This window comes from Drosophila kikkawai, chromosome 3R (genome assembly GCF_030179895.1).
Source record: "Drosophila kikkawai strain 14028-0561.14 chromosome 3R, DkikHiC1v2, whole genome shotgun sequence".
In the NCBI taxonomy this organism is placed as follows: domain Eukaryota; kingdom Metazoa; phylum Arthropoda; class Insecta; order Diptera; family Drosophilidae; genus Drosophila; species Drosophila kikkawai.
In genome coordinates this window covers 26,621,926-26,631,012 of record NC_091731.1, presented here as the reverse complement: position 1 = coordinate 26,631,012, position 9,087 = coordinate 26,621,926, and the positions used below count along the sequence as shown (strand labels likewise).

Here is a 9,087-nt window from a genome sequence, read left to right as displayed (position 1 = left end):
CGGGCACGCTCATAAAATGTTGCGCCTGCTCACACCCCGGCACAAGCCCACTTCCTCCTATTTCCAGCTGCTGGTCCTCCTTCTTCTCCCCGTTGGACGACAAATTTGCTTAGAATTTGAAATGCAAGCCAGACAATGGCCGCAGACGGGGACAGACAGAATGAGGATGCGCTGGATATGAAAAAGAAATAAAAGCTGCCCAGCTCCAGCTCTGAAAGTGGTGGTGCAAGGATTGTTAGTCGGGATCTGCATTATTATTATTATTACAGTTGCAAGTTCAAGTTCATGGTTGACTCCGGACAGCTCTCGACGTGAAATGGAAACCCTCGTAATGGGGGATTGAGAGACTGGCGGATAGAAGATAGGGCTGCATGCAGAAAACGTTATTTATGACAGCTGTGGTTCTGTGGCTTTGTTATGACTACAGAATAGTTTAATCTTGATAATATTAACTTTATTTTTAATATTACTAAACTCGATTTAAAAGATAATTCCTTAAGGTTTTCTTTTGGGGTTTCTTTGGTATTATCATGTTATATTACTTATACAATATTTTTAAAATTGGACCAGTAAACTCTTAGAGGGGAATGTCTCGCCCTGGAATCGACTCTCCTTATGGTCACCCCATAAACAGTTTATGTCCACTTCGGCTCCACGACTTTTGGCCCCTCTAGCCTGCCAGTTCATCTTGTCACAATGCCAAACTCGTCGCTTCATGGGCTCCGCTCGAATGTCTCTGGCACTCCGGCCATGGTGAAACTTTTGAATAATTCCGTGGACATTCAGAGCGACATCATCATGCTTCATTGGCGCCCCGCCCCTTAATGCACCGATGCCAGCCGGGACTGATCCTTGCCCCTCATCCGCCTCCGTGCGCATCTGCATCTCGTGCCTCGTGCTGTAAGCTTGGACCGTTTTATGGCCATGTCCGTGTCTGCTGTCTGCACTCGTGGCCTTCAGACGCTCGTAAACAAGCGACACAAGTTGGACACTGCCAGGGCAACATCAGCAGGAGCAGGAGCAGGAGCAGGAGCAGGAGCAGGAGCAGGAGCAGAAGCAGGAGCTGGGTGGGATTGCGACTGGGATTTGGCGAAGGGAACGCTGGGAACGGGGATCTAATGTGCTGGGCGTGGCTTTGCATTTATTCGTGTGTAAAATTTTAATTGAAATATATATTTAAGCAGGGAAGAGGCAACGGCGACGAGTGTCAGTTGTATCCGTAGCTGTAGCTGTAGCTGTATCTGTATCTGTCGCTGGCCGTGTATCTGCAACTCGCAGATTCGGATAGTGGATAGCGGATGCGGATGCGAATGCGCGTGTGCCTCGCTAATGTTTTCATTTGCATGCGAAGGACATCAGCCCGGAAGCGTGTTTATATGCAAATGCGTCCTGTGATTATCGAGGCTGCTCTGAAATGTCTGTTCCCGGCTGCTGCTTCTCCTCTGCTGATCCCCAGCTGCCCTCCATGACCGCGTCTGGGTGTTAACTGTTTGTTTTTGTGCGCTGATTTCGTTTTGGTTATCCGGGGGGCGTGTACCTTTGTCTGGCCAGCGAAACTCTCTAAAAAAATTGGCAAAACGCTAACGATTTTATCAGAGTTTAAAGTTTATTTCAAGCATTGCCTAAATGATCTCCATGTACAGTTTGCGGGTCCTTGTAATGTTGACCGGCGCATTAAAGATCGTGGCATTGGGCACGCCCTTTCCATTATCGTAATTCTCCGCGGCGGAACAGAGGTTCTTAAAGGTAGCATCACGGTACTTGCAGGCACTTCCCGCAACTGCAGACATCCGGTAGATGGGTTTTCGCACCATGAGATCCGTGCCGAAGGCGCAAGCAAATACAAAGTTGTGGTATTCAGTCAGGGTAAAGCGCAACGCCGAGCAGCCCACGTGGGTATTTTTTTCCGCCATTAACAGTGCAGCATTGACGGTGTTTCTGTAAGGAGCCTTCGATTACCTTCGGAAACTTAAGTTGATTAAACAATTCCATCCAAACAAAAACCTTACATATCCTCAAAAGTAGACGGCAGGTAAATACCCATTTTCAGATTGATGGTGTCCACATTATAAGTCCAGTCTTGGATTATCCGCAGTATCAGTTCCAGGTCCTCCAAGTCTTCCTGTGGCCCAACGTAGTACACGGCATCGTGGATGTAGCCCACGTAGTAAAAGTCCTTTGAACTAAGGCAAAACTTATCGGTAGAGCAAGTGATGACCGCCAGTCGGGCGAATTCCTCGAGCTCCGGAGAATAGCTCATGAGGGCCATGCTGGCCGCCGGCTTGAGGTACCTTCCGCCTCCGCCGGCCATAAGGTTGCGAAATTCGTTGATGGCAGTTACCACAGCGTTGCGGAACCTCTCCATTGGGAGGATTTTGGAGCCTGGAGGGCACCTTACGTTCAATTTCTGCGGAAATTAGGGTCTGAATTCATTAAGCTTCCCTTGCGAGATCTTGCTCATCTCACATCAGGATTGTGGCAGGCCAGGTGGTTCAGTTTGCAGTACGGTGTATTGCAGTAGTCGACGTTCTTACCCCATACCAGGGAGCAAATGCTGAGCAGAGCGGCAGCTATTAAACCGGGCAGCTTCATTTCTACTTGTAGATTGCAGCTGCTGGAAAAAGGGCTTCGAATTTATAGTAGTTCGCAAGGCGTGGCTCCATAGAAACACCAGACCCGAGGCTGCGTATTAGAATATTTCTCGGCCATACTAGTTTCTTCTAAGAAATTTAATACCTGGAGGAGCACCTGCCATTACCTTACTTATAACACATTATTTTGCCTTAAAAGCTGCAAGAAAAATATTTCTGGTGAAGTGTATATTTTGAGGATATTAAGTTAATTATGGTAACTATAGAAAATCAAGCTATTTTTAACAACGGCCAGAATTCCATTGAACAAAAAATAATTGAATACCTCTTTCTTTGAAAAAACTTTTAAATATCATATATCGGTTCACTTGGAAGTTGGATTATAATTTTAAATACGTTTCGCAACAAATATTTTTCTTAAAGTGGAGGAACTATTCTGTTTAAAATGTATATTTTTTATTAAATTTAATTAGCAACACTATCCCTTGATAGGTATACCCTGCTAGTTTTTCTTTAAGTAGATGTGCATGTCAGGGATATCATAACGCTATGCTACAGAGACTGTCAATTGACGCGATTAAGGCTGCCATATCCTTTGACCGGCGTGGAGTGTGTCAATCGAACAGTGTCGTTAGAGGGATGTGCTCATTAACGGCACAGCAGTTGGTGATATTTGAAAAATTCATTAGGACCGCCTGGCCTTCTGGCATGACCGCAAGCCAACCCAACTCCTAGCCCACCCCCGTATTCGCTGCCCTTCTTAACGCTCCGTGTGGCACAAAATTTCTATACAAAAATTTATGTTAAAATTAATGAAGAGCTCTTCGGCGCTGTGGCGGTGTGGCCGGGTGTTGAGGTGTTAAGCGTTAAAAAGAGACCGGCGAAATGTAAATTCACAACAGACTGGGCAGGGGCTCCGCTCCTGTTGACCCAGGCCTCCGGCTGGCTAGCAATGAATGTCATTTGGATTAAGCGTTGGATAAGTTTTTAATTTATTGTGCACACAACACCATGTCTGCTAGTCTTTCGTCCGCCGCTCCACCAGGTTAAGTGCGGGTGTAAGTGCAGGTTATCTTGGCGTGCCTATCGGAGCGTTCCCATCGCGGCCACGTGCCGTGTCCCACGCCAAGGAGAGACGCCTCCTCCTCCTGCTCCCCCTCCCGCTCCGCTTAGTTCAGCTTGAGCTGGCCGAGCTCAGTGCCTGCGTGAAGGACCAGCAGCTCGGGGGTCATCGGGGCGGTGAGGGTCACCCAGGACTTGGGCACGCCGGCGTCATCGCGGGCCGATTGCAGGGCTTGCTGCAGGGCGAAGGCCACCGCGATGGACAGACAGATGGCGGGCTCTCCAGTGGCTAAAATACGAGAGACATTCTACTCAATAAAATGTTCTGAAAGGATTAAGGGCACAACTTACCCTTGGACCTCATAAAGCCGGCCTTGTTGGGGCTCTTCGGCAGCAGCTCAATGCGCAGATCCGTGGGTATGTCCTTAGCTCCTGGCGGCTTATACGTCCATGTGCGATTCGTGAGACACTCGCCCGTCTGCGGATCCACGATTACCTGCTCACTGGTCCAGTAGCCCAGGCCCATCATGAAGGCACCCTCGATCTGGCCAATGTCAACATTGGGGTTCAGACTCTCGCCTGTGTCCTCTAGGATGTCCACGCGACCCACAATGTAGTTGCCCGTGAGCACGTCAAGCTCCACCTCCGTGAGGCAGAGGCCGCAGACGGAGTACGGGTCCATGTCGCCCTGCTTGCACTGGTCGCTGGCGATGAGGTTTATCTTACGGTTGTAAGCCTCCTTGATCAGCTGGTGCCAGTCCTGTGGCTTAACCTCCTCGCGTACCGGCTCCAGCCGCTGGTTGAGGGTCTCACAGGCCTTGCGCACCGCGAAGCATAGTGTTTCGCTGCCCACCGCTCCTCCAGTGACCATGGAATTGGCCCCGTTGATAGTGTCGCTCGCCTCGATGCGCACCTGCTGCATCGGGATGCCCAGGGTGTGGGCTACCACCTGCGAGATCTTCGTGTTCATGCCTGGCGGATAGAAAAAAGAGGGAATGAAAGCATTATACAATTCAGATATCGTTATCCTTTTCCATTACTCACCTTGTCCCATCTCGATGCCTCCGTGGGAGACCACCACCGTGCCATCACTGTGGTAAATGGCCACCGTGGCGGGGTACTGTCCGAAGTAGCCGATCTGGTACTCCATGATGCACAGCCCCAGTCCACGCTTGTGCCAGCGGTTCTCCTTGTTGTGGGCGATAATCTGTGCCCTGCGTTCCCTGTACGTGGTGCTCTCCAGGAAGCGCGGCATCATTTCGCCCATCTTGTGGGCAGGAAGCAGATTGGCAAAGCGCACATCTGCTGGATCCAGGCCGGTCTCGAAGGCGATGTGCTCGATGATGTTCTCCATCATTGCGATGCCCTCCACGGAGCCAGGAGCTCGGCACGGCGTATTGGTCGGCGAGTCGGTGTAGACCAGGTAGCCGTCGAGCTTATAATTGTCGCTGAACTCGTAGCAGTTCTTGGACAGGAGCACGGTGTGGCCGATGGGCGATTCGTTGGACAGGTAGCCCGCATCCTCGTAGAAGCGGCTCACAATCCCCGAGATCTTGCCGGACTTCTGGACGAAAAAGTCGTAGTCGCAGTGGAAGGCCCAGCGCTTGCCCAGAGTGGTCATAATGGATTCCAGGGACTGGACGAACCTAATGGGTCGGTTCAGCTTGTAAGCAGCCACGGCGGCAGCAGCGGCGGCCACGTTGCAGCGGGTCGCCTTGCCACCGTATCCGCCTCCGATGCGGCGCGTCTTTACCTGCACCTCGTTGCTCTTGACGTTCAGTATGTTGGCGATTACGTCCTGCGTGAGATCCATCCACTGGGTGGCCGCGTACACCTGCATTCCGCCCTCGAAGGGCAGCACAACCGTGGTCTGGGGCTCCATGTAGTAGTGGTACTGCAGGCCCATGTCCAGATGACCAGAGGAGCTCACGTCGAAGGGTTCCTCCAGCTGGAGCACGTCAATGGTGGACTTGATCTTCTGCTCGAGGCGCTTGCTGTCGCCCGCCTCGGAGCCGATCTTATCCAGCACGTGCTTCAGGCTGGGCAGCAGCTCCTTGGCTTCGCCCTCGTAGCTTAGCTTTACCAGCTCCGCTGCCCGGTTAGCCAGCGAGTTGGAGTTGGCAAGGATCATGCCCACCGGCTGTCCATAGAACTTGATCTCGCCCGAGGCGAAGAGCTCCTCGTCTTGCGGGAAGAAGAAGTCATCCCTGACCTTGGGTCCAATGTAGTTTGCACCGGGAATGTCCTTGGCATCCAGATAGGCCACCACTCCGGAAATAGCCAGGGCCGGCTGTGGATCCACTTTAGTGACCTTGGCGCCCACCTTTTTGGCTGTCACGAAAGCCGCCCAAAGCTGGTTGTGCTGAGTGGGCAGGTCGTTGACGTAGGTGGCTTCGCCTGAGCACTGGATCAGGCCCTCGTGCTTCTCCGTGGCCTTGGTGATCGGGAAGTGCTCTTGGAAGGTCTCGAAATTTTGCTGGCCACTGGAAACTGGTCGCTGGAGCAGAGATCCTCCGGTCACATAGCGACTGGCAAGTCCCTGCTTTCGCTGGGCTGCCGTCTTCAAGAGGAACTTGTAGAAAAGGCCGCAGGCCAGCTTTCGACGATAGATGGGCGAGGCATCCGGAAGGACGGCATCGGGCTGCAGTAATTCGGTCAGCTGTCCGAAAGCCTTTTCCACCAGTCCATTCTCGAAGGGATTCTTTCCAACAATCAACTTCTCAATTGCCGTGGCATGCACGAACTCGGGATTGATGCCGCCAAAGCAGATACGGGCAGACTTCACCTTGGAATCGGCTTCCAGTTCCAGCAGAAAGGCGGCGTTGACATAGGCATGGGCATTCTGGGCACGCGGCATGATCTGTGAAGAGTCAAAGTGCAGATTAGGAGTTTGTCTTATTGAAAGCTGAAAATGATTTTTCTGTTATCTTATCTATTTTTTCTGATCTTAAAATCTTAAGATAACAGTGTCTGTGGACTCCACTAATAAATAAGGAATGCATTATATAAAAGCTCTATTTCAGCTTATACATATAGAAAGTATTTGGAGTTCAAAACTCACCTTGTAGGAATCAAACGCAAAACGCTCCTTGGGATACGCCGGCAGCACCAGACCGCGAATAATCTTTCCCTCGTTAGCGCCACCCAGATAGCTGGCAAGGCTCACGGTCTTCTGCTTGTCCACCGCCTCCTGGACGATCACCCGGGCGTCCAGGGCCTCCAGCACGATGAAGACGTCCGAGGGGAACTCGGGGTGGGCGTGCTTGATGGCCAGGTTGCCCGCCAGAGTACCGGCCTGGGTTAATGCGAAACGAATTGATAAACAACAAGTACTCAAGGTGTTTTGAAATAGTCATGATAAGATAGAGGTGGAGGGCTTACAGTTGATAAGACACTAGAAATTCGACTTACATTGCGCACCGGGACATTGGCGATCCAATCGAGATGTTGCCACACCTGGGACAGGTACTCGAAACCCCGGGTCTTCTCCAACTGGCGACAGATTTCCATCGTCTCGGTTAGGCTTAAGTTTCCGCCTAAGGTCAGGGAGGAGTTATCGGCGCTCAGCTTGTGACCCTTTAGCTCCGCCAAGCCGGACACATCAATAAAGGCCTTAATGTCTAGCGGCCGTCTGTAGACTCCATGGGCCGTATTGCCCGCCACCAGCATGTAGGGCAGTTTCTCCTTGATGGCTCCCTGCAACGCAGCGAAGAGCTGATCCAGATCCTCGGGCCAGCTCCAGCGACTACCGTCGGCATACAGCTGGCTGCCCTTCGGCTGCTGCTTCTTGCAGCTTCCCGAGCAGGCTTGACCTGTCTTGGGGCACTGCTTGGCGCTCAGATCCTCGATATCAATGCACTCAGCCGGCACCTTGATGTTGCTGTCCACGGCAAAGGACTTCATGGCATCCAGGATGGGACGGTAGCCAGTGCAGCGGCAGATGTTGCCACCGAAGGAGTTCTCCACCTCCGCCATGGTGACCTTGCCGCCCTTGGACTTCAATAGGCCGTACATGTTCATCACTATGCCCGGCGAGCAGTAGCCGCACTGGGTGCCGTTCATCTTGGCAAGACGCTCCTGGATGGCATGGTAGCCGGCCCGCTTGCTGCCCAGACCCTCAGAGGTGGTGACCTCCAGGCCCAGGCAGGTGTTCAGCAGCGTGAGGCAGGAGTTGACCGCCCAGGTACGTGGCACTCCGGTCTCCGGATGGAGGCCGCTTAGAGTGCAGACGCAGACGCCACAGCCGCCCTCCTGGCACATGAACTTGGTGCCCGTGAGCCCAGCATGCTCCCGAATAAAGGTGTTCAGCGAGATATCCGCCGGCAGGGCAGCCAGGTTAACTAAGTGGTGAGAGAAATTGGTAGTCGGCGTAAGTGGGGGGCTGTACAACTTATCTAATCAGTCCCTCCTCTAAATCGCAAAAGGCGTCACAACATGAGAAAACATTTGTATTAAATATCTGCTGTCTAATAACTTATAGAACCACTGTGTAGTTAATGTATGTATATATAGAAAAAGCCTTAATTGCTTTTCCTAGGGCTCAAAGTCCAATCTTTAAATCTTTTCGGTCTTGGTAATGCCGTGAGTTTAAGTTCTTTAGATTCTCTTCAAACTAGAACTAGACAAATTTGTAGCCATCTTAATTATTATAAAAACCAGTCTCTGTCAACCTACAGTCCACGAATGGAACTTCCATACATTAGTTATTTCATAGTGAAAACATAGTTTTTCGCGTTACAGTTCGTTGTTTTTAAAATCTCAGAATGACAGGCAGCCTATTTAAATCTACTAGCAATTAACTGCCCACAAGCCCATGTCTATACACACCTTCATAGCTGGTGCCGTTGATTGTTATTTTTCCAGCCATTATCTGGGTGTTATATAAGTCCTCGGATCACTTAAAACTGTATAAAGACTCGGAATTGTTGTGAAATTAATTGCAGCCTTTCTCGTCTTCAATTGGCGACCGTGTTCCGAAAATTTGTGATGGAGTGTGTTCTGGAAACTATTTATTTCACCAGAAGAGGTAACAGGGCCACTTGTAGCTCGCGTGCTTTTTACACGCCGATCTCCTAGCGACTGTAGGCTGGAACCTTCCGGGTCCGCTATATATTCGTTCTCCGGACCCCAAAAGAGACTCTCTCGTGCCCAAGTTCAAGTTCGCCAGCCCCCGCTCATAACTACCGTGTGCTCTCTCCCGTTCTCTACTCTGCATTAGATCATAGCGCTCGCAAACGTTATCGCGCCGGCGACACAACCGGAGAGTTTCATCAGTAAATGGTTTGTTTAGACGATTTTGTTTTGCTCAGCTTTCTAAACAATGAACCTTGCTGGGACTCAATTTGGAGGCAGTGAGCTTTTGCTCACATTTAACTTTTGTTTAGAGTTTTTCTGAGTTGGAAATAAAAATAAACTCTCAACTTCAGAAGAAATA

General features: G+C 50.8%; 2 protein-coding genes across 3 annotated transcripts; both read right to left on the bottom strand.

Annotated features, from left to right (window-relative positions):
* Nucleotides 1-1,587: 1,587 nt before the first annotated feature.
* LOC108080988 (tabinhibitin 7) lies at nucleotides 1,588-2,630 on the bottom strand. Of its 2 annotated transcripts, none has more exons than XM_017175915.3 (3): nucleotides 2,467-2,626; nucleotides 2,010-2,407; nucleotides 1,588-1,938 (listed from the first exon to the last, which is right to left on the bottom strand). In XM_017175915.3, exons 1-3 carry the CDS (start codon nucleotides 2,590-2,592, stop codon nucleotides 1,623-1,625), a joined length of 840 nt encoding a protein of 279 aa, XP_017031404.1. In that variant the 5' UTR covers nucleotides 2,593-2,626; the 3' UTR covers nucleotides 1,588-1,622. The 2 variants fall into 2 exon arrangements, with proteins under 2 accessions (XP_017031404.1, XP_070143471.1); XM_070287370.1 differs by having other exon boundaries at nucleotides 1,834-1,959; nucleotides 2,467-2,630.
* Nucleotides 2,631-3,559: 929 nt separating this feature from the next.
* Nucleotides 3,560-9,051, bottom strand: AOX1 (Aldehyde oxidase 1). Its single transcript, XM_017176229.3, has 6 exons — nucleotides 8,481-9,051; nucleotides 7,065-7,993; nucleotides 6,715-6,948; nucleotides 4,698-6,513; nucleotides 4,005-4,625; nucleotides 3,560-3,942 (listed from the first exon to the last, which is right to left on the bottom strand). The coding sequence occupies exons 1-6, from the start codon at nucleotides 8,518-8,520 to the stop codon at nucleotides 3,761-3,763; spliced, it is 3,822 nt and encodes a 1,273-aa protein (XP_017031718.1). The 5' UTR covers nucleotides 8,521-9,051; the 3' UTR covers nucleotides 3,560-3,760.
* Nucleotides 9,052-9,087: the final 36 nt, after the last annotated feature.

Bases quoted from the DNA above. Each gene is read 5' to 3' on its own strand.
- LOC108080988 (XM_017175915.3), bottom strand. From the start codon at position 2,592: ATGAAGCTGCCCGGTTTAATAGCTGCCGCTCTGCTCAGCATTTGCTCC. The intron at 2,408-2,466 runs GTGAGATGAGCA...TAATTTCCGCAG, and splicing joins TGGCCTGCCACAATCCTGAT to AAATTGAACGTAAGGTGCCC. The intron at 1,939-2,009 runs GTAAGGTTTTTG...GGCTCCTTACAG, and splicing joins CCGTCTACTTTTGAGGATAT to AAACACCGTCAATGCTGCAC.
- AOX1 (XM_017176229.3), bottom strand. From the start codon at position 8,520: ATGGCTGGAAAAATAACAATCAACGGCACCAGCTATGAAG. The intron at 7,994-8,480 runs GTGTGTATAGAC...CTCACCACTTAG, and splicing joins CAACGGCACCAGCTATGAAG to TTAACCTGGCTGCCCTGCCG. The intron at 3,943-4,004 runs GTAAGTTGTGCC...CTCGTATTTTAG, and splicing joins CGGCTTTATGAGGTCCAAGG to CCACTGGAGAGCCCGCCATC.